The 25,880-nt window shown below is 32.9% G+C and overlaps 2 protein-coding genes across 2 annotated transcripts in view; both read right to left on the reverse strand.

Annotated features, from left to right (window-relative positions):
- Nucleotides 1-2,225: 2,225 nt before the first annotated feature.
- Nucleotides 2,226-12,668, reverse strand: LOC128551290 (uncharacterized). The gene is made up of 5 exons (XM_053532078.1): nt 12,271-12,668; nt 6,472-6,560; nt 6,030-6,115; nt 5,166-5,494; nt 2,226-2,377 (listed from the first exon to the last, which is right to left on the reverse strand). Exons 1-5 carry the CDS (start codon nt 12,386-12,388, stop codon nt 2,226-2,228), a joined length of 774 nt encoding a protein of 257 aa, XP_053388053.1. The 5' UTR covers nt 12,389-12,668.
- Nucleotides 12,495-25,880, reverse strand: part of LOC123543072 (uncharacterized) — a 40,290-nt gene continuing 26,904 nt past the window's right edge. Inside the window, exons 16-29 of the mRNA XM_053532079.1 lie at nt 24,798-25,006; nt 23,544-23,675; nt 21,892-22,053; nt 20,847-20,935; nt 20,328-20,443; nt 19,877-20,040; nt 18,257-18,400; nt 17,078-17,215; nt 16,386-16,529; nt 14,991-15,128; nt 14,159-14,296; nt 13,846-13,974; nt 13,171-13,302; nt 12,495-12,499 (exon numbers count right to left, since the gene is read on the reverse strand). Coding sequence (XP_053388054.1) covers nt 12,495-12,499; nt 13,171-13,302; nt 13,846-13,974; nt 14,159-14,296; nt 14,991-15,128; nt 16,386-16,529; nt 17,078-17,215; nt 18,257-18,400; nt 19,877-20,040; nt 20,328-20,443; nt 20,847-20,935; nt 21,892-22,053; nt 23,544-23,675; nt 24,798-25,006 — 1,840 coding nt within the window. The remainder of the gene's footprint in view (nt 12,500-13,170; nt 13,303-13,845; nt 13,975-14,158; nt 14,297-14,990; nt 15,129-16,385; nt 16,530-17,077; nt 17,216-18,256; nt 18,401-19,876; nt 20,041-20,327; nt 20,444-20,846; nt 20,936-21,891; nt 22,054-23,543; nt 23,676-24,797; nt 25,007-25,880) is intronic.

The raw sequence follows: 25,880 nt of genomic DNA on the forward strand, positions 1-25,880 counted from the left end.
GGAATTTGCCTATGTAAAAGTATGTTAATTCAAATTGTCAGAGATATTATCCAGTCTAAATTGGCGCGGCGGACCAGTCTTATTATACTAAAAACTGAAACTAAAAAGAGAAATTAGTTTTATTTATAAGAATTTTACAATATAAGGCCTCTATGAACTGAAATTGGCTCGATATTTCTTTAAGGTAATTTGACAGTAACTTAGGCCATGCCTGTTTGTTGATTTCATTTGTGTCATCCGTTTGGTTTGTTTGTTGCAACATCAAGTTCTTTCTAACTTGCATAATATTCATTTTATAAACATACTTTAGGATTGAAAATAATCAGCCTGACTAAGAACTATTATGTGTCGGCGGCGTTCTTATGAAGTTTACCTCAGTGCGAGATGAAAATCGTACAAAAAATATATGTAAATAAAATGGGATGTTTCGAACTTTAATTAGATATTTACCTTTCATGACTTCGAAGATCGTGTAGCTTGATTATTTCTATCCAGATAGAGTCATCATTCATTGTCTGTATGTAAATTTCTTGTATCTCAAAGAATATTACAATACGAGTTAAACATCTTTTAATGTCTGTTCTTAAAATATGTTTTTATAACATATATACTAAGCGGTAAAATATAATTCTTAGATTCGAGTGGGCCTTGTACTTTATCCGGAAGAAGAAGCAAGTGCGTCGAAGCTCCAGAGAGGACCGTGTACTTTATCCGGAAGAAGAAGAAGATTCAAATTAAAATATTTCTTTTTTTTTTTTTATATGTTTATGCCATATGACCTATACCTGTGTCGGTGCGATATTAAACCCAAAAGAAACAAAAACAAAATTATTGTATATGTATCTGGCTTAGATTCATTTTAATTGTTAAAATGTGATTCAAAAGGTCTATACCTTTTGGCGTAGAGCAAATTGAAAACTAGCGCCATCTACTGTTTCTCCGACCACTTTAAAATTCATTGTTGACACATACTGAAACTCACCTGTTAAAATATTACAGAAAAATATAACTAATTACTTAAATCTAAGTTGAGTTCTCTTTAGTTAGCCATTCAGATAATCGAGTGTATGAGGAATGCAATTAATTGTACACAATTCTCACATTTACATAGAGTATGTATGTATATAACCCATTATGTTTGATTCAACTAACTGTTGTTGCACCTTCATGATCAAATCAATTTACAGTTTTGTTTGTAAGTATTACAAATCACGTGACTGAACACACTGAGAACATGGTTTTTATCGGTTCGTAAAAATTTCAAAAATAAGTGTTTTAAAGAAGATTTATCCAATAATAAATAGGACTATGTGTTGGTAAATTATCTTTTCTAATGTCGGAAAACAAAAATAATGGAAAGAAAGAAGAAATATTGGATAAAAAAGCAAAAAATAAACGAGAAGCGTCGTCACCTTTGTTAGAGAACAATGACTTAGTGCGCACGGACATTTCGCATGGTGGATTACACACTCAAACACATAAGGATAATAGTAGGACAAAGAAAAGTCGATATAATAGTGGAGTGAATAGTGATACTCTATATACACAAACTGTAAGTAATCCTTTTTTTGACTGGCGTTCAGTTACAATGGCATACCAACAGCCTACATTTGGAATATTACAGCAACCCTACATACCTAACTCACCTCCACCTAATCTAACGACGGTAGGACTGCCGCCGGCGCCGGCACCACCGCCATGGGTCTCTGAGTTGATAGAAGATGTTAAATCCATAAAAGAAAAGCTGCACTCAGTAGAGAAAATTGAAAAACCTGTTAATTCCATTAGTTTAAAAATGTCTAACATGGAAACAAAAATGAAAAGTATCCAGTCTAGGATTTCTGAAACGGAGAAGTTTTGTGAATTCGTAGCCAAAGACAGTGACTCTATTAAAACCGAAATCAAGGATACAAAAAATGAAATTAAAAACGTCAAAGCAAGCTTAAAAGCTTTCAAAATAAGTCATCAGATTTGTATGAACAGCAATCTAGACTAGAAGAACAGATGACCAATCTAGAGTTACAGTCACTTAAAAACAATTTATCATTCTACGGAATTCCGGGAGGGAGCGCACCGGAGAATTGCGAAGCATTAGTCAAAGACATGTGCAAGGAGTATTTGAAAATTGAGGATGCAGACTCCTTTACTTTCGAAAAAGTTTAGCGGCTGGGGAAACGGACTGGCTCAAAAAATCGCCCCATTCTCGCGAGATTTCAGTTTAGTCATCAGCGAGAACGCGTTAGGACTGTTTCGTTCGACTTGGCAGACGACTTGAAGGCGGCAAGACGCGGAGTAGGAGCACATCTCCCGAGGACCATACGTGATGCACGAAAACCACTGTACCCAGCAATGGATGAGGCAATTAAAAATGGGAAATCTGTAAAATTCATTTGCAAAAAAACTATTCATTAACAATGAGGAGTACAAACCAGAACCTGGAAAATAGGAAGATCGTGAAGAGCAAACGTTAAAGGTTTTATTCTGGAACGTTAATGGCCTGAAAAGGAATATCGTTGACAGTGACTTTCTTTCATTTTTATCCGAGTATGACCTTGTTTTCTTGAACGAAACATGGATTTCAAAAACTGACCAGTTTATTTATGATATAGACGGTTTTTCTTGTACTCAGATTCCTGAAATAAATCTAATAATGCCAGGAAAGGAAGATATAGTGGTGGAATATCTTTTTATTATAAAAACAGTTTAAGAAAATATGTTCATGTATGTGAAAAAATCAGTACGGTTCTATTTGGATAAGATTAAGCCGCGAACTATTTTTGTTTGAGGAAGATGTTTATATATGCCATATTTATGTTGATATTGAGAAACTGCATACAAAATTTATTCGGTACATTCTGGGTGTAAAGAGGTCAACAAACATAACTGCACTTTACGGGGAGACGGGCCGAGTCCCATTATCAGTTATTCGAAAGGTCAACATGCTCAAATATTGGTTAAAATGTTATCACAAAATGATGACTCTCTTGTTAAACAGACATTTAAAATGTTAAAGCAAGATGCTGAAAATAATAGGTTATACAATGGAAATAATTGGGCGTACCAAATAAAATGTATTCTTGATGACAATGGATTTAGTTATGTTTGGGGTTATTAGTTTCATATTGATATACCATTTGACGCTATTAAAAAAAGAATTTATGATACTTATATGCAAACGTGGTATAGTGATATAAATAACTCAAGACGTCTTCAGTCCTATGCAAATTTTAAGTATGATTTCGAATTAAAAAATATTTAAAAGTGATCTCGGAACCAAAATACAGAATAGCTTTAGCCAGATTTAGAACGTCTTCGCATAATCTGTTCATAGAAACTGGTAGATATGAAAATATAAATAGGGAGGCAAGGGTCTGCAGATTTTGTAACATGAACCAAATTGAAAACGAGTATCACTTTCTGTTAGTTTGCCCTTATTACCGGGATTTAAGAATAAAAATGTTTAAACCCTATTTTTGTCATTGGCCAACTATAAAAATGTTTGAAAGTATCATATCTACTACATCAAATAAAACAATATATAATGTTGCGAAATTTATCTACTTTGCAAACCTTAAGCGCGGAAGATAATAATAAAAGTTGTAAAATCTCCAGTACTCACGAAAAAAAAAATTACCTATGTTCTCATGTAACGTTCTGTGTCACGTCTTAGCAAATCTTTTATATATATGTGTATGTATATGTGTATATATATGTATGTGTGTGTGTGTATATGCAATGCGTTCATTATGACGTAAATTTGTTTATAATTACCACGGTAACCATGGGATATGCGTTAATGCGCTTGTTACACCACAGCTCTATATTTGCAGATGGCTTTCGCAATCCGACTGATGTCAAACTGACATATATTTTACGCGAATATTCATAAACTCTTTAGGAGAATGTTAACATAAAACCATAAGATGCAAATACTTTATACGTCATTTAATTGAAATAAAGATGACTGGGAGAAACAATATGTTAGCAAACAGTATTCAGGGATTAACTGAACTTGAAACATCTAGTAATTGTTTACTTGTGAAAAACTATGTGCTTTAGATTTTCATGAATGCAAAACATGTTTTTTGGCGTAAATGATTGATAATTGATAATCTCATCAATATGTCCCACACATTTATTATATATCAATTCATCTGATTGTTGAGTAATTGAAATTATTATCTCGAAATAAAATTTTGTAATACCGATTAGAATAATTTGTATGTAGAAAGCCGACAAGCAGAGCAGGATGTAGGTAATCTACCGATTGGTCACGCCTATATGCTTCGTCCAACGGGTCCTCTTGTTTTATGACGGTCTATCAATTTTCGAGGGTGATTCACGAGCAATGATATGATATCAAACGATATCAAACTGTTATTCAACTATAAATACTTAGATTGTTTTGAAAATGAAGATCGTTTCATTTCTGACTTTACATATTTTTGTTACTTTTAAATTAGTACTTATTGTATAGTATTTGAAGTTACGAAAACTAATTTTCGAACAAATAAAATGTTTACGACCGTAGCACGTTTGACTTAAATACAAATTGAAAAAAAAATCTTAATATTGTGTCCGAATCCATTAGTTTTTATAGGGGTATCTGGTTTTATTTACTTTATCATAGGTATCAGTTATTTACATGTTCAAGTTTTATTTTTTAATTATAACACGTTACAAGTGATACATGTGATATCCGTCAAATTTTGAAATTGACAGAGTGCTTGGTCTTTATCTACCTCATTATAAAATACGTTATAATTTACATTCCAACAAGAATTCAGATGCGCGTCGGACAGCAATCAGTTATTCAGTCAATGCAAAACCAGCAGTACAAACCGAGAAAATTTGTAATGAAATGTGTTGTTGCCATCATATTGAATAAAGGAAGTTTTATTTTTTACAAAGGATTGTGTAGAGTTTGAAAGCAATTTTCTCCAAAAGTTGTCCTGTTACACATTTATGACTTTCGACACAGCTGTGACCATCAAATGTTAAACCAACAAAAGGGTGACAACAATATCTGTACTATGTTAAAAGTGTCTTTAACGGCTTAGATCTTATAAAACTACCTTTATAATTAAGATACAAGACATAATATTCTAGATTTATGCAACGCGTAAGATCTCTCTGTTCATTTCCTTTAATACAAAATGACCTACCGAAGCACTGTAAAGAATTTGTGTTCTTCTTCACGTAGCCTTTATTACAACGGCATTCTAGCTTCCCTTCGTCACTGGAGCACGTAGATGTTTTTTCATCGCAATGGTTCCTTGTGATATTGCATATTGCAGAGTCATTTAACACAAGTACCGAATTAAAGACCATACTGACTCCACCTATGTCTTCAACCTGGCAGTTATTTGTTTCTTTGCTACATTTTTGCTTTTTGTATAATTCCGCAATTGCATGTAGTTCTGTCTCATTCTTTTTTTCTGTAGTATGAATTATATATTCTGCAGAAATATCACGGGTAGAGGCACGTTTTCGTCTGGAAAAAAAAGGACAAGATTAACGAATATTATGTTTGCATCTTTAACCCTAATATAAACTATGAAAATTACGGTATATTTTAAGGAATCTGCCTATGTAAAAGTATGTTAATTCAAATTGTCAGAGATATTATCCAGTCTAAATTGGCGCGGCGGACCAGTCTTATTATACTAAAAACTGAAACTAAAAAGAGAAATTAGTTTTATTTATAAGAATTTTACAATATAAGGCCTCTATGAACTGAAATTGGCTCGATATTTCTTTAAGGTAATTTGACAGTAACTTAGGCCATGCCTGTTTGTTGATTTCATTTGTGTCATCCGTTTGGTTTGTTTGTTGCAACATCAAGTTCTTTCTAACTTGCATAATATTCATTTTATAAACATACTTTAGGATTGAAAATAATCAGCCTGACTAAGAACTATTATGTGTCGGCGGCGTTCTTATGAAGTTTACCTCAGTGCGAGATGAAAATCGTACAAAAAATATATGTAAATAAAATGGGATGTTTCGAACTTTAATTAGATATTTACCTTTCATGACTTCGAAGATCGTGTGGCTTGATTATTTCTATCCAGATAGAGTCATCATTCATTGTCTGTATGTAAATTTCTTGTATCTCAAAGAATATTACAATACGAGTTAAACATCTTTTAATGTCTGTTCTTAAAATATGTTTTTATAACATATATACTAAGCGGTAAAATATAATTCTTAGATTCGAGTGGGCCTTGTACTTTATCCGGAAGAAGAAGCAAGTGCGTCGAAGCTCCAGAGAGGACCGTGTACTTTATCCGGAAGAAGAAGAAGATTCAAATTAAAATATTTCTTTTTTTTTTATATATGTTTATGCCATATGACCTATACCTGTGTCGGTGCGATATTAAACCCAAAAGAAACAAAAACAAAATTATTGTATATGTATCTGGCTTAGATTCATTTTAATTGTTAAAATGTGATTCAAAAGGTCTATACCTTTTGGCGTAGAGCAAATTGAAAACTAGCGCCATCTACTGTTTCTCCGACCACTTTAAAATTCATTGTTGACACATACTGAAACTCACCTGTTAAAATATTACAGAAAAATATAACTAATTACTTAAATCTAAGTTGAGTTCTCTTTAGTTAGCCATTCAGATAATCGAGTGTATGAGGAATGCAATTAATTGTACACAATTCTCACATTTACATAGAGTATGTATGTATATAACCCATTATGTTTGATTCAACTAACTGTTGTTGCACCTTCATGATCAAATCAATTTACAGTTTTGTTTGTAAGTATTACAAATCACGTGACTGAACACACTGAGAACATGGTTTTTATCGGTTCGTAAAAATTTCAAAAATAAGTGTTTTAAAGAAGATTTATCCAATAATAAATAGGACTATGTGTTGGTAAATTATCTTTTCTAATGTCGGAAAACAAAAATAATGGAAAGAAAGAAGAAATATTGGATAAAAAAGCAAAAAATAAACGAGAAGCGTCGTCACCTTTGTTAGAGAACAATGACTTAGTGCGCACGGACATTTCGCATGGTGGATTACACACTCAAACACATAAGGATAATAGTAGGACAAAGAAAAGTCGATATAATAGTGGAGTGAATAGTGATACTCTATATACACAAACTGTAAGTAATCCTTTTTTTGACTGGCGTTCAGTTACAATGGCATACCAACAGCCTACATTTGGAATATTACAGCAACCCTACATACCTAACTCACCTCCACCTAATCTAACGACGGTAGGACTGCCGCCGGCGCCGGCACCACCGCCATGGGTCTCTGAGTTGATAGAAGATGTTAAATCCATAAAAGAAAAGCTGCACTCAGTAGAGAAAATTGAAAAACCTGTTAATTCCATTAGTTTAAAAATGTCTAACATGGAAACAAAAATGAAAAGTATCCAGTCTAGGATTTCTGAAACGGAGAAGTTTTGTGAATTCGTAGCCAAAGACAGTGACTCTATTAAAACCGAAATCAAGGATACAAAAAATGAAATTAAAAACGTCAAAGCAAGCTTAAAAGCTTTCAAAATAAGTCATCAGATTTGTATGAACAGCAATCTAGACTAGAAGAACAGATGACCAATCTAGAGTTACAGTCACTTAAAAACAATTTATCATTCTACGGAATTCCGGGAGGGAGCGCACCGGAGAATTGCGAAGCATTAGTCAAAGACATGTGCAAGGAGTATTTGAAAATTGAGGATGCAGACTCCTTTACTTTCGAAAAAGTTTAGCGGCTGGGGAAACGGACTGGCTCAAAAAATCGCCCCATTCTCGCGAGATTTCAGTTTAGTCATCAGCGAGAACGCGTTAGGACTGTTTCGTTCGACTTGGCAGACGACTTGAAGGCGGCAAGACGCGGAGTAGGAGCACATCTCCCGAGGACCATACGTGATGCACGAAAACCACTGTACCCAGCAATGGATGAGGCAATTAAAAATGGGAAATCTGTAAAATTCATTTGCAAAAAAACTATTCATTAACAATGAGGAGTACAAACCAGAACCTGGAAAATAGGAAGATCGTGAAGAGCAAACGTTAAAGGTTTTATTCTGGAACGTTAATGGCCTGAAAAGGAATATCGTTGACAGTGACTTTCTTTCATTTTTATCCGAGTATGACCTTGTTTTCTTGAACGAAACATGGATTTCAAAAACTGACCAGTTTATTTATGATATAGACGGTTTTTCTTGTACTCAGATTCCTGGAAATAAATCTAATAATGCCAGGAAAGGAAGATATAGTGGTGGAATATCTTTTTATTATAAAAACAGTTTAAGAAAATATGTTCATGTATGTGAAAAAATCAGTACGGTTCTATTTGGATAAGATTAAGCCGCGAACTATTTTTGTTTGAGGAAGATGTTTATATATGCCATATTTATGTTGATATTGAGAAACTGCATACAAAATTTATTCGGTACATTCTGGGTGTAAAGAGGTCAACAAACATAACTGCACTTTACGGGGAGACGGGCCGAGTCCCATTATCAGTTATTCGAAAGGTCAACATGCTCAAATATTGGTTAAAATGTTATCACAAAATGATGACTCTCTTGTTAAACAGACATTTAAAATGTTAAAGCAAGATGCTGAAAATAATAGGTTATACAGTGGAAATAATTGGGCGTACCAAATAAAATGTATTCTTGATGACAATGGATTTAGTTATGTTTGGGGTTATTAGTTTCATATTGATATACCATTTGACGCTATTAAAAAAAGAATTTATGATACTTATATGCAAACGTGGTATAGTGATATAAATAACTCAAGACGTCTTCAGTCCTATGCAAATTTTAAGTATGATTTCGAATTAAAAAATATTTAAAAGTGATCTCGGAACCAAAATACAGAATAGCTTTAGCCAGATTTAGAACGTCTTCGCATAATCTGTTCATAGAAACTGGTAGATATGAAAATATAAATAGGGAGGCAAGGGTCTGCAGATTTTGTAACATGAACCAAATTGAAAACGAGTATCACTTTCTGTTAGTTTGCCCTTATTACCGGGATTTAAGAATAAAAATGTTTAAACCCTATTTTTGTCATTGGCCAACTATAAAAATGTTTGAAAGTATCATATCTACTACATCAAATAAAACAATATATAATGTTGCGAAATTTATCTACTTTGCAAACCTTAAGCGCGGAAGATAATAATAAAAGTTGTAAAATCTCCAGTACTCACGAAAAAAAAAATTACCTATGTTCTCATGTAACGTTCTGTGTCACGTCTTAGCAAATCTTTTATATATATGTGTATGTATATGTGTATATATATGTATGTGTGTGTGTGTATATATATATATATATATATATATATATATATATATATATATATATATATATATATATATATATGTATGTAAATGTGTATATGTATGTATATGTATATGTGTGTGTGTGTGTGTGTGTGTATATATATATATATATAAAGCTAAAACTCATTTTTATAGATGTCATTTATCAGGTATTTTTTTGAAATAACTGAGTATGATTATCAATGAATATATGTAAGATATACTTTGTTTTGGAAATTCCATGTTCTCTTTGTGTTCTCTTCGACTTTGAAGCTAGAAACAGTGTAACATTGTTTAAAGCTAAATAAAATTATTGTATTGTAAAAAACATTTATACAGAAGGTAAGATCACTTTCAATTGCTAAACACTGTATGAACACATTTGAGTATGTATTTAATTTGTATTTTAATATCTGTAACAAGATTGAGGTCTGCTTAGCCCGTGTCTGGAGGGTGCTGTAGCGTTCATTTCCATTACCGAACCTACATCAATTATCGTTGTCTTATTGGCCTACGTGAGGTGTTTCAGCTGTTTTCTTTATTTAATTTAGAAAACAATATATACATAATAAATGAATTAATAAAACTGCATCTTTTTTTTTGTCTCTACAGTCTCTTTAGTTTTACAGTCGTCAAGATATCTGGTCTGAACTATTAGATAACATATATCAGTTTTGCGAATGAATACGTGCATTGATCAATACTACGGGCGCATAGACGGGTTATCATATAAATATCAAATATTCACTTCCGACAAACAGGCCATAACACACAGAAACGGGAAAAAAACTTTTAATCTACATAGGCTTAAATTTTGTGAGTTGTTTGTTGTCGACTAAAAACACGAAAGGTATCTTAGAAAAGAAATATTGAGATAATCTGAGTAGAGATAGTATCTACTTTTTTACATAATGGAAACAATTTAGAAATAATCATTATGCCTGTTGCAGATATGTAACATTTAAGACTGAATGTAATACTTAAGTCTTTATTTGATTATAATGAAGTAATTATTTAAGATGTTCTGAAACTACATAATTTTAATATAGCTGCTCTTGCAGATAGTCCTACTTATCAAGTCAAAAATAAATATCTAATCCCCAGTTATACCTGTTTTTTTTCGGGAAGAATTTATCTCATTGCAAAAATATTGTCAATACACGATTATTATGAGTTGACCAAAAAAGTTTTAAGACTAATGAAAATAAATTAGATGCACTATTTAAGCTGAAATTTAGAAATGATGCTACTTGTAACATATCGCATATCATATACGAAAACAAGAAAATTCTCTTTAACATTGACGATGAAAAATTGACTTTACAATCAAATGACTTATCATTATGATTTTACGTTTATAACTATACAGCTACTGCGTTTTACCTATTAACCTTTTTTTGTTTTAATATTCTCATTTTTGCGCTACATTGTATAATGTAAGAAGGTTGGTCAAGAACAGGTTACGAAATGACAAAACGTCTAGAGCATTTAATTATCTAACGTCGCATACGGCAAAAATGTTCGCAAGCATTTAGTGTTTAATTAATATGTACGATATACCGACTAGAGGCTAGGGTTAGTACCACCATGGTTAAAAAATATGAACATTTAAAGTACTTTTAGTTCAAATTGCTCTAACTTTGCATTGAGTCACAGCCGTTTCTAATCCCGTACCGTACATCCGTATTCGTAAAGTATTGGTTTTGTTCGGAGAAAGGCGGAAATTTACATCGTTATATGACATCAAAATACTTCAGAGACACGTTAAAATCCGCTTATTAAAAATCTGCCGTTTTATAATTCGTTATCTCTGAGTCATTTTCTCAAACACTGAAAGATTTTCGTGGCATTTGTCGATAAGCCTTAAACCTGTACTCTTCAAACTTAATGGGATGATTGGCTAAATGAAGTGGATAACACCTTTTGCTTTTAAGACCAATAAGATAAAGGTAAATGGTGCGGCAGTTGAAACGATGAAATGATTTCTTCCTATAGAAATCCAGAAAAAAGTTTCTACAATCACACTTTCAGCGAGTTTATTCCAAATATTCTTAAGTTGAGCGACCTTGGGCTATTTGATCCTCTTGTTAAATATCTCTGCAGTAAGTTGCGTCAAGGGTTTGGCTGAATATATGCCCTTGTTTGAAATAAAAATTGATTACGTATTTCGTACCAACTTGCGTTGTATAAATGTCCGCCACACACCACCTCGGTGTAATTTGATTTAAGCGAAATCTAATATCATGGTGATCTATCAATTTTCTTTTTGTTTTAGATTAGGTAGGCGTAACCAAAGATATGTACAGAGTTTGATTTAATTCTATTATGTGAAACTCGATGAAATAGCAGAAGTACCAACCTAAAATTTACAAAAATATGCAAAAATAGCCCTTGGGTCTGCTGAACAAGTATTCCTTTCTTTACAAAAAAAAATCATTTTCTTTTGATTGCTCTGAGCATGCTTCAAATAGATATATTGTTTTCCGTTAAAAAATGCTTAGATATCAAATTAATGCTGTGGGATTTTTTGTACTTTACTGAAATATATGTTAGGAGTATAGAAGTTTTGAAAAATGTTAAATATAGCATCATATCTAGGGGCAAATAAAATTGAAACAAAGTTGATGACCTAGTATTCTTTTTTTTTCATTTTTCAATACACCATGACATGATCTTTAAATACAGAACATTTCATCAAAATCTATTTTGGGGGGAAAAAGGAAACTGTAGCGAGCGTCTTTAAATGAAACTGCAGAAGGTAACCCATTTCCGAGATTGTTATGGTTATGAATATAGTTGTATTTGTTTAGTATAATAATTTTTGTCTTTGAATACTTGAAGGAACGTTGTCATCAATTGAATCAGTATATAGTGCATGTCATATTTGCTTCTTTACACTGTACGATGACTTATTGTTAAATAATATTGCAATTCTAAATCATAAGATAAAACTACATTACCAGTTATATCCCGTATTACATCTGTTTTTACGCAGGTGAGTACAAGAAATACAATCATAAAATAAAGTTCACTATTCCAGTATATCAAGTTCTTCTTTTCATTTGTTCCTCGAAGCATGACTGCCTTTTAAAAATAATAGTAATCTTGTCATGTAAGTTAATTAGAATATTGATAAGCACTTAAAATTATCCAGTCATTTTGTATCATTTGTATTTATTTTTCTCTATCCTGTTAGAACATCGAAGTTGATTATGTCTTGATATCGTTTTCCGATGTAGGTTTTTACACAAACAAACTTCAGAGCAAATAAAACAGAGAATGAAAAATGCTCTTGACATATTTGTCAATAAAGATACAAAGTTATCAGTAGCTGATAAGTGAGGAATTTAATATCAATTTTATTTTAAGTCGTACATAAGACCGCCTTTATTTAATAACATTTTTGTCAAACTACCACTTGTTATCCTCCCGAACGTTATTACTATAATATAATATAAAACATTCAAATAAACGACTATTTAAAGAGTGGATGCAGTTGCTAAATATTAACCTGTGTCATGTGTTCAAGGCCCCGTTCTTCAAACTAGATTTTTTTGTTATAGGTCATACGGCGACTTTTCAGCTTTGATGGTGGAAGAAGACCCCAGTTGCCCCTCCGTGCATTATCTCCTTATACATTTTTATCATGTCGTCATACGACTGATTCCAACTATCATTATAAACTTATAACGCACTATGTTGGTTTTCTTATGGTGCGGCTCATATATGTTGTCATATGATACTTGTAGGCTATATTTTAGATTTACAGCGAAGTTGCTTCAATATTATCCAATATTACCCATAAATTTATTTTAGTTTAAAGATTTATTTGATCATATGATTCCCCACAGTGATTATACCTGTACAAGCTATTGTAGAATCATTAATCTTTTTGGGTTCCTTGCCATCTTGACATAAACATGTCCAGGAACCATCCAGATTTTTACACGCAGAGTCAATACATGCATCTTTCCGATCACATTCATTGATATCTATAAGAAAATACACATTGTTTAAAGCCATTAAGAATGTATATCATCGTTTGCCCATTTCTATTACTGAACAGACACTTTCTTACACCAGGCTGTTTAGAGGTAACAAGGTCATGGACAGGCCAACGCATAGATATCGAATACCATTTTGTGGTTAGCTTGGTTCTGAGTTGGGTGGTGTACCACCAGTTTTCAATAATATTTCAAAACGGCAGGCAGTTAACCTATTAATTAGTTTTCCTGGAATCTGTACCAGTGCTTACGTGCTCTCCGCAAGTAACTGTCAATTTCCCTATATGAAACAGAGGTGGAGCAGGAAAGCTTTGAGATACAATGTCTTTTATTAATCGTCACGGAGAACGTATGCCGTGACCAGGGATCGACCTCAAGACCCCGCGATCCGTAGATCTGCGCTGTCCTTTTTGAGCTGTGGATGATCCGATGAATTGTTTTAATATAATTTTGTCAGTACGACGTAACAATACAATTATATAAACAAAAATGAAGAAGCATTGACTTGAAACAGAAAGCAGTCTTTCGAACCTTCGCAAGTAATTTGGTCGTTGTTTGTGTATTTTGTGAAACCAGCCGTACAATCACATGTCCAACTTCCAAAGCTGTTAGTACACTCACCACCGCAGAAAAAATGTTCGTTCTTACATTCATCGATATCTGAAATATCAACTTGCATGACTCACTTTCTGTAACATCTGGTTAATAAATGAAAATGTAAATAAAGCTTACATCTACAAAATGCCTTGCAACACTACTCTTATTTCCTGACCTAAATTACATATAACATTAATTAAGTTACATAATATCAAATTTCATCAACATGTTAACGAGAAGAAATTACCTTCACAAACTATGGCATTTGGAGTCACTTGTTTTCTAACAAAACCTGTTTCATTGCATGAGCATGTCCAGTTACCGACAGTATTACCACAGAACCCATTGACACAGCTGTAGTCTGGTGATTGACATTCGTCGATATCTTTAAGGTAAATGGTTAATTTTGTAGATACCGTAGAGTATATCTGTGCATCAATTTAAAGCTATAAATGATATAGAACTTTGAACAGTTTGCTCTACGGTGTCGTCATTATGTCTTAACGTAACATATATTATACGTAGATAACGTGAATCCAACCAACCCCCCCCCCCCCCCCCCCCCCCTCTCCACTTCCAAATTATACTCGGTCAAACTTGCTCGAGGGACAAAATCTATTAAGCGACCATTTACATAAACAGTCAATAATTTCAGTTCTGTTATGTGTTCTTCAAGACCAAATTATATTATTTTAATAGACTGATTTTACTCCTTCCATTAGGTTGTCTCTGAATGCAAGTTGTGCAGCAAAATACTTAAAACAAAACAACTTTTGGCTTTAGTTTAAGAATTGAAAATATTTATGCAAATATCACCTAGCTGGAAAAATAGATACCCGAGATATAGATCCAAAAGAAACTGTAATGAAATAATAATGTAAAAATATTATTAATAGTTTTATTGCCATAATTTTACATCTAGAATTGAAGTAAGTGGTCTGTATTTGAAATGTGTTTTTGCCCTGTTTTATTTCTTGTTGATTAAGTAATGTTTCCTTCTCTAACCGACCGAAAACTTCCATGTTAGATTTCAATATACAATGCCTTAATGTGAGCTTACATACACAGTGACAACTTACCAATGCAAGTTACATTAAATGGATCGCTATCATTCCGTCCATAACCTTCATCGCAGTCACATGTAAAACCATTCGCGTGGTTTTTGCATTTCCCATGACTAGAACATGTGTTGTTTCTAATAACGCATTCGTCCTCATCTTAGAAAAAAGAAGATATAAGTTCGTGGGTGCAATTGAGGAAAACAGTAGTCGCCGGTACACATCCAATTAACAGATTTTAAACTCATCTTTTATCGTACGGACAGTCTTATTCATCTAGTGTTGCATAAAATGTCTTGTGCATTGCATTATAAAAGTTAGGTCCATGTTCGGAGAGAAAAAGTGCGAACATTACCAAATCATAGAAAGAAAGAGTTGCTTTACGTGAAAATTAAACAGCATATAAAACATTTATATTATTCTACAGCACCATTGTCAATTTACTCATATATGTATTGAATTCTGGAAAGGGACTGCATGAAGGGGTCATAGTTAATGGACAGTTCGTATTGATGCATTTGCAACACTGTCCCAGTGCTTAAACTTTACATAACTAGGTTGGGCATCGTTTTAAACAAATGTTTACTGTTATTTCTTTACAAATGGCATTCTTTTTTAAAGGGGGAGAATTCTATTAAAATACATGTAGTAAAAGTATCCAATTCTAGGGGACAGAACAGTAAACATGTACTGGAAAGATAGGGTTGTTTGCGTTTACTTAACAATTCAGTGGTTTTGTGATATACTGCTAAACATTGGAGTTTAGGAGTATATCATCAAAACACAGAAATATTTGATAAACAAGCAAACAAACGAACAACCTGCCTGACCATGCAATGTTCGTACGATGGATGCTTAAAATATTCAGGATTAATTGTCTCCCTTTAAAATGAACGACCATTTGTAAGGAAATAAAAATAAACAATTACTGAAAACTATGTTCCCTCCAGATATGTGAAATTTCAGCAATTGGACACTATTGCAAATGCATCAAAACGAAGATATCAACATTTTTTTTTGGAAAATGGTGAGTTTTTGAAGGCGTTGAAGTGTACGAAAAGGTGTGACCCCTTTATGAAGTCATTTTCCGGAATTCAATGGATATACTAGTATACTGACAATTGTTTTGTAGAGTTATATACATTTTTCATATGCTTTCAGTTGTCATATGCATCAACCCTTTCTTTCTACGAGTTGGTGTTGTTTCGTTTGTTTTTCTAAAAATGTAAGGCTAGGCACTAAGACACTATTTCACGGAATAACTGAGATTGCAGATATTAATGAAGGTACAATGTAAGGATGATTCTCATTGAGATTCTAAAAAGATGAGTAGTGCGTGAGTATTAATCAGACTCCAAAGACAAAAAATCTTATTATTTTGACATATTTGCAAAATGATTTTTAGATATAACACACCTTCACATATGTAGAGTACATCAGTCTCTGCTACTGCCAGAGCTCCTTTCCTGCAGTTACATGTCCACCTATCGTTGATACAAGATCTATTTCCATTTCGACATTCGAAGTTTGGATATGAATTACATGCGTTAAAATGTACTTCTGTAAAAATAAAGTAACAAATGCACACAGCCTAAATATAAACTCGTGTGATCCCAGCATTTATTTTTGACAACAGTCTCAAAATTAAAAGTTTAAACAGTGCTGCTTTTAATGTACAACCCATACTAAGATATATCATATTTCATAAAGAAATAAAACAACAATGATTTAACAAGCAACACTACATCGTTGATAGGAGTATATATTGCCTCGGTAGACTAGTGGTCGAGCGCCCGTTTCAAGTGCTGGAGGTCGTGGGTTCACTCCCAGGCCGTGTTATACCAAAACATGATAAATGGTATTAGTAGCGTCTTCGTTTGGCGCTCAGCATTAAGACGATAGTTCCAGGACTGGCCATCCCGGTGTCAGTGTAATGTTACTGGATCAGGTATCCTGTCACGTGTCTACGGCGTGATATTCAATTGAGGCAACACTATAAAGGTGAACATTGTTTTCACTGCTACAAGTAGACGCCGTCGTTTATATAAATGAAAACGCAAACCCGATCACACACACACACACTGAAATAAACGAGCATATATGATTACCTGTGCAATTTAGAGTATAATCATCTACTCGAACTGGCACAAAGCTTTTTTCATTACATGTACATGACCAGTTTCCGGGATAATTATCACACCTGCCACCAAGACAATTGTATGTCGTGTTTGTACATTCATTTATATCTGAAAAAAAAAAAAACAAAACAAAGAAGATTAACATGTTATTTTACAATTCGTAGTTAGTTTTCAGAAAGGTTAATTGGAGCTCTTATCTGTCAACGTTCTTGTATTTTGACAGCCTTGAACTGAATTCAGACTTTGAATCTCTATGTTTGTTATAAGATTTCCCAAATGCTTAGTGGAAATAAAAGGTCAATTTCTTTGTTTTACATTGAATGCAAATGTGTACTTTTATTTTTGATGGAGAATTATTTCTTTAATAAGAAAGCAGTAGGGACATATGGCTATATTTTTGTGATATAAATATAAAATTGTAACATTGCATGTTTATTTTCGTGAGGTATAAATATATCAAAAGGAAATTGTAATCCAAACAAATATAATACAACTACATGTTCTTGATGGCAGTGTTTTTGTATTAGTCTCTTCTTATCTATCCATTTGTGTATAATTCATATGACAATTCTGCCACAACATGTTTTTTTGTTTTTCGTCTTCATTTTATTTCATTCTTTTTGTCTAAGTGTAATTTCCAGTGTTTACAGAAATACTAGTAGACTAAAGACAAAAAAAAAAAAAAAACAACAAGAAATTATATATTTCTTGTTTTTTTTTTGTCTTTAGTCTACTAGTATTTCTGTTATTATATGAATTTAATTTCATGCAGACACAATTACAATAGTGTTTCTTTTTAAATGTAGTCCAACACTTTCTTGAACTTTCCGCATGTTAGGGTTTGTTGCGCAGGTTACAAATAACATTTATTCTTTATCCACTTGTACATACTTTTAGTTCTGATGATGCCTAGAAATTAAACTCCTTTCATTCTACTACATACTGTTTATGCCACTAAGGATAACTTTGTTTAAAATACGTTACTTTAATTCATGTACTATGTTAATACAATGGACATAATTTTTAGATTACTATCATATAATGTTAGAAGACCAAATGTTAGACTGGCTATAATTATTATGTGAATACATAAGTGTTGTTTTCAAAACACAAAACTAAACTGTCTAGTAAAGGGCATTCAATACATACCTCGGCAGAATTTGTCTGCTTCGCTGCGTTTTTCGAATCCAGACTTACATACACAGTGCGTTGTCCCATTACGCTGTTGGCAATATGTTGTCGCTTCGTCACAATCGCCGTATGAAGTCAGATTGCAAAGAATATTTTCTGAATCTGTCAAGATTTTTAAACATTAATAACTGTTCAGATACCACGACTTCAATTTATGACAATACAACATAATATTTTATTCATTTTGACGAAATTAAAATACATCTTACAAAACATCAAATTTATGATAAATCTAACTGCCTTCATTACACATAATGAAAATATCGGCGGGTCATTCATTCAACTATGACTATTTAAGCCATATTTGTTGTTTGAGGGTCACGTGTGGTTTAAATTAACTTGTTTTAGCTGTTTACTTCAAGCTTATTAGATCTATTCACGAGTCCGCTTACTGGTAGACCCAGTACTAGTGTCATATGAGGTATGGTCATAATACCAGTGGATTTTAATCCACGACCTTCGCGTAAAAGGACCAAAAACAGTCAGAACACAAAATCAAAGCCGAATCGACAACTTATATAATTGAATGTTGCTGAATGTTAGAATTAAATCAGATTAAAACTAATTGCTTTTTTTATGAAAAAAAAAATAAACGTATGTCTCCTACCAAGGGTCATGACCCCGCTGAAAAACATTTAATCAGAATGTTACAATGATATGAGCAACTATGATTCACACTTATCACTCATGAGGCTTGGTGAAAGTCAGCCTAATTGCAAAAGGCAAGTATTGTACACGCTGTAAAATATGAAAAATCAAGAGTTATCACTCCGCTGAAGATCACAAAGAACATGCCGATAAAATGCACATTGGCACTGACCACTCCTGTAAGATTTGGTGGGAATCCACCCTATTATTCAAGAGAAGTGTCTAAAACATTATAAAATTTGATGAAAAACAAGGGCCATAACTTTGTTGAAAAACAAAAACACCGAACTGGAACATGTCGGCGATATGCACAACTAGGTTTAGCAATGATCACTTTCGTGAAGTTTGGTGTAATTACTCCCGGAGGTATCGGAGCAGTTGCTCTGACAAGGTAAATTACGACAAATCAAGGGCCATAACTCCGCGACATAATAACGACCAAGAAATAAAAGACCGAGCATTTCCAGTTTACTGTAGATTAACAGAGCGAAACTAAAAATAGCTTGCATACATTTGAAGAAGTGATTTTTGAAGTTACTTCCCTTTCATATTCTCTTAAAGTAAGTAGGTCCTTTCACTTGGATTTCTCTGTTGTTATCGCTATGTTATTTGTAACAATATGATGTAAATGAAGCTAAGATATTGATCATCATGACTATTAATTTAATAATGTCTTCATCTACATATTCGATAAACACACAAGTGTCTTAATTTTGACATTTCAGACATTAAATTATACAAATATCCAAGATATCTCACACCTTAGAACTGAGATATCTCATAGACAAAACAGCGATGAAGTCAGAGGATTCCAAATGATGGGACCAACTTACAATTTTATTATCTTGGACATAATTCAACAAGGGAGACTATTTGAAACTCACTAAAGTCCCCCATTTTATTCACAATTATTTACATAAAGAAGCTTACCATTGAATATACGAAAGTCTTTGACATAAACGTCAGACCGGTTATTTATGTGAAGGTTTCGTCTTCCGGAAAGAATTTTCATTACACTTATCAGTCTATCTGTGTCAACAATTTCGCCCAGTCTCAGAGTGAACATGATATCGTAACTTCCATGCGTATAATTGCTGAGAAAAAAAAACACGATCAAAAAGTAATTCCCAGTGAGCACGACATTGTTTTCTGTTGTTTTAAGATTTGATAGTAGCGGAAAAGGTATACGTTGTAATTGCAATATAATTTTACAAAATACAGAAACACATGGATTTTAATGGAATTCAGTTAACTTGTGTCTGTTCATTGGAGGTAATGAAGTGAGCAACACCTGCCACATCCTCCCTTAACACTCTCTTACAGTAACATCGAATTTACTCCTTGATTGGAGTGACGCTAAAAGTCAATCAAATTTATTTACGATGCGCTTTTGTCCTCTTCTATCGTCAGTACAGTTGCATGGACAAAAATGCTGCTGATATGAATGTCGTAGTTTGCTTCCTCATGGAGAGATTTATTGCCAAATGTCACACTCAGCTAAATGAAAAAACGAACATACCAGATATAAGTTGCTGATAAAAACCTATTACATGTATTATATTAAGTTAGGATGAAAGACTTGCTGGAATGATATCAAAATCATTTAACAATTATAATCACTGTCGTACATATGATCTTGTAAACCAATGATTTTTCAGAGCACTAACTTAATGTAGATTTAAACACAATAACTCTGCAGCCGTATGCGCGTATTCATTAGTTTCCACATAGTTTAGTACACATTTATTGGCCATTTTACTAACCGGGTTTTTCTCCGGCGTTTGGCCTGTTATAAGCGCACTTTTGGTGTTATAGGATTTACACCGTGGTATAGTTGCTCGGGTAACGTATTCTATCATTATTGAGAGAGCAACTCGAAAGTTATTTTTTTTTTACAAACCTGATCTTTAACAAAGGCGACTATTTCTTCTTCACTCGAAGTAGCAAACATCAAATGGAATCTGATGGTACCTATATAACTGTAATTTCCTGAAAAGTTAAATTCCTAAAACGTCAACAGTAAAATGAATTCAAACCGCTAAAGATAATGAATCATACTCTTACTGAAAGCCTGTTTAAAACGGTTCCTTTCAGTTTGATTGCCATGGATATTTGTATACTCATTAGAACAAAAAGAAAGATATAAACTTAAGGAAGACAATTCATAACTGGGTTATGGTTATTTTTCACTTCAAACACTGCATTTATCATTGTATCAGTTTCAAATTTCCTTCAGTCGAGTTAAAAAAGTTTTTTTCTAATTGTGAAAAGTAAGTACGTAGAGGGAGATAGATTATATTGAAAATAATTCTTATGCTCTAAGCTTTTTACCGTTTTATGATTCAGGATAATGTATCGTTCAAATGCTCGTAGAAGAAATACCCGGAAACATTAGAGAAATCTATTTATGTGTTACTGCTGATTTATTGTTAAAGAGACAAAGTCAAAATGAAACCTATGTATCGGTCTAGTTGTTTCTATTCCGTACGACATCGGTGTATAGCCAGTTTGTCAAACGTTTTGCCTATGTTGAATTTATACAGGCATGACGATGAAAAGATGGAAAAAGTGTTTCCAATATAGACCACACCCAGCCACTCCACTTCCATCTCAAACAAAGTTTGGTGGTGGTGGGATAGGTGTGGGTGGGGGTGGGGTAAAGATACAACTTGTATCAAGTAGGGTAAATTTGAAACATATATCAAGTGGGGGTAAAGTAAAGTTACATAACATTCTGAACAAAAATGTTATCTTTTCCACTCCAATAACAATTTACAGTTTAACGCATTGACAGAATGGTTTTAATGCAAACGGACGAAAGACAGCTGAAAGCTGAAGAAGAGTTGTCTATATTCAAACTTTAAGAAATATCTAAAGATAATATTACAACATAGCAAAAGGATATAGTATGTAGAAATAACATTGAAGATTGATAAAATTTATACCTTGACACCTGTAAACTGATACTGAATCATTACCAACACTCTGCCACAGCCTGTCTTTAGGGCATGTGCAATTCCAAGACCCAGGAACATTTACACAGGAGCCGTGCACGCAACGGTCTTCAGTTGAATTAGCTTTCACAAACAAGTCACACTCATTTATTTCTGAAACATCAATTATTACATTTTCGGTATGATTTGGGGCAATCACCATCGATAACATTAAAACACGATGAAGGATTAAGTGTTGTTAAGAGTTATAGTAACGTACCTGTATGATGTATTCAGACTGTTTGAAAAACTCGCACATTACAAGTCTAAATTCACTCAATACTTTGTTTACTGTAAGTTCTTCAGGTATTAGGCCCATAACAGAGTACCTCCCTTTTGAAGAGTATTCAATTCCTACCATAAACCTACTTTGACTGCAATTTTCAGGGGGGGGGGGGGGGGGGGGGGGGCATAGGTTCAAACCCCACTGGGACCATTTTTTTTTCCCTTTATTTTTCTTTTTTTCTAGTGAATTTTTTCTTCTTCTAATACTTGTTATTGACTCATTGTACAAAAGTGGAAAAAATTCATTTGATAAGCGATTTCTTGCTGTCAAGTGAATTTACCCCTGAAACAGAAGGGGTAGAGTTAAACATCTTTAAAAAATATTGAGTTACATGCGGTAAAAGTTCTCTATTTTGCCTTCATTCTTTAGATTACATATTGCGAATAATGTAGGTAGGTTTTACTTCTGCCCAATGGTATTTTTGAATGAAGTGAGCAAACTTCAAAAACCTTTGGATTCGACCTTAATTTTTCAATGTTGGAGTTAGAATTCTGTCTCATTAAATCCCTTTACTTGAGGTACCCCAGAAAAAAATGATATTGACTGTTTTATTTTAAGTTTTATAATGTTTACAATAGTTTGATGTTTCTTTCATAAAAAATAATGTTAAATGAATTTCTGCAAAACATTTTGGATAAAGGCCGCCACTTTGAAATCTGTCTCTACTTGAGCTTGAGGAAATACCATAAATTACACAAAATTTATAAAAAACGGCACGGTAAAAGTTTTTGAAAATTTGCAACTATGTGCGTAGCACTGACAACTGTAAGAATATACCAAGCAAATGCCATTTTTTAAACATCACTATTAGGGGCCTAATACCTTAAAAGAAGATTTTTTTGTAGTGTATCATGTTCTCTTCTTCGTAATGTTTTATACAACGTGTCAACATTAATTATAGGGCAGTATTTAATGCACATTACAAAAGTTCTCTATCAATATCTAACAATATTGAGGAGAATAGAGTGTTTTATATAATGTCAAAAAAGCTTAAGCATGTTCATTCTTTACTTTATCATGAGTTTTTATTTTATTTGAGCGGCGTTTTACAGATGGAATCAAACAAAAAATATAACAGGAAATGTAACGGACAATACAGTCTTGATACTGCTTTTGATATTATTTTCTAAGTGTCAAGAATAATTTCTAAAACCACATTTAGGTGAAATATAAGACACATTTGTAAGAAAAGCACGTTTTCACCAACAAATTCTTCGAAAATAATTACGAAACGAAATAAAACAGACAAGGAAGACATTTTATAAATACATCTATCGTTAAAAACATTGGCTCACTTACGACGAATTGTAATAGATACCTGTACAATATTTTTTGCTGTACTCCGCGTATACGTAACCCGCTAAACACTTGCATTTGTAGCCACCTTCCAGGTTTACACACTCCGTACTTAAATGGTCACAATCATGTTGTCCAGGAATGGAACAGATATCTGTAATTATAACAAACTGTGGTCAATGTCAGTATCTTACAAGATCGCGAAACAACACGCTGTAGTCAATGTCATTATATTACAATATCGCAATAAAACACATTGTAGTCAATGTCATTATATTTCAAGATCGCGATACAACACGCTGTAGTCAATGTCAATTTATTACAAGATCGTGATACAACATGCTGTAGTCGATGTCATTATATTACAAGTCCACGATACAACATGCTGTAGTCAATGTCATTATATTACAAGATCGCGATACAAAAATATATGTATCACAAAAAAATTCTCATATTACATTGATCCCAACAGAGTCATTTAATTCTATCACAGCATGTCATAATAGAACAAGGAGAACAGCTAGATATGATCTTAAGACTTCATCCGTTTGCATGATATATATATATATAGTATTTGCAGTTAACTAAACTTCACCAAAACACCCAAGATTATAAGGATGTGCTGTTATACCGTAAATATTTTCAAAAAAGTAACATTACATTTACAAATATTTTAGTCAATCAAATTGATAAAATCATTTATATGATTATTATCGTATGAAGTTAAAACAAAAAATAGTGCAACTGTTATAGTGATAATGATGTAACAATATTATGAAAAGAAACAAGAAGGAAGTTTGATACAGATTTTAATGTAGGTGATACTAAATAATTGTCAAATCATCTAGAGAACAATGAATTCGAGTATAAAAAAAATACAAGAATGTTTCCAAGCTTGAATAGTCCACTTTGTCTTATTACTTATATATTGATTTAAAGATTATTGAACGTAATATATATTTTCTATTAAAATTCTTATCAAGTGCAAAGGAACTTGCTTTTAAAACTATCGCGACTTTAGTGTCGTTTTATTTTCTAGTCCTTTGGGATCATGGAGCCCATTCCATATCTGTGTAACACAATTCCGCTTAAGGTGTAGCTATAAGGCGTTTGGCTTGATACACCTCTCACGAACAGACTCAATCAAACCAAATCAGCTATTTCTTTTGCTTGGATGCGTTGAAACGCTTCAGTTATTATAAAACCAGTTTAAAGAAACAACGTAATTCTTGAGATTTAAAATTATCGCGGCTTTAAGATCTGTAATATGTTTTACCTGTATTCACAGAGAGGTTGGCTACACTTGTCAAAAATAAGCCAGTGATTACCCCATCTGCCTCTAGAAGGCTGTCTGTGCTATCCATCGAATCTGTGTTTTCGAGAGCTTTCTGTATGGTCGTTGTGTTTGTTAGATTTTTCCAGTAAAGAATGTATTGTGCATCCAAAGTACCTTCCTCGTTTGCGCGTTTCCTTCTTGCGCTGTTTCTACATAAATACAAGTGTATTTAAAATGTTTACAAGCTTTTGAAGATTAATCTATCACGTTCAGAACGTTGTAGAATAAGTCTAAATGTTTGTATCTTTGTTCTTCTATAGACTATAAACAATATAATAAATACTAAAAGAAAAAAAAACTAAACAAAAAAACAAAAAACGTTTTAATAACAAAAATGTAATGATGAAATGTTTATTTACATGTACTTACAAATCATAAATTTTTCGATATCTATAAGCAACAAGGAAATAAAGATTAATTTTTCCACCCTAAGATGTTTGCTTGGGGACAGTGCTACTCATTTATCGACTTTCACTATATTCTTAGTTGGGAAAATTGGATTTTAATCAATGAAATCATGGAAAAAGCATGGAAGTGTATCATAATTATAATAAAACTAGGGCTGGGACGATTTCAAAATTTTGAAACCGGTTAATCATTTGTATGAAATCGGATCAAACCGGTTAATCGGTCGCCATATTTGAAATGCTGTTTTCTCTCCTGATGACCGTATAAAGATACTTCCAGCAGCTTACTTACATTAGAAAATTACGAATTTTATCGTTTGGAAGCAGTGTGATAATTAATAAGTCATATTTTGGTGTATTTTATTTTAGATATATCACGACAGGCAAATCTGAGACTACTGATTATGTTCAAGTTGATGTTTTTTAGCGGAAATATACTGCGGGTCTATGTGCAGGTCGGTCAAAGAAATGTATAAAGTACGATTCGTGATGTTTATTGTTTGAAAGCGGTTAGCGGTTTTGCAAAATTGAAACCGGTTTCACCTAGTAATCGAATCGGATCCGATTAACCGAGTAATCGTCCCAGTCCTAAATAAAACATTGTTTACATTCACTT

This window comes from Mercenaria mercenaria, chromosome 19, assembly GCF_021730395.1.
Source record: "Mercenaria mercenaria strain notata chromosome 19, MADL_Memer_1, whole genome shotgun sequence".
NCBI lineage: Eukaryota > Metazoa > Mollusca > Bivalvia > Venerida > Veneridae > Mercenaria > Mercenaria mercenaria.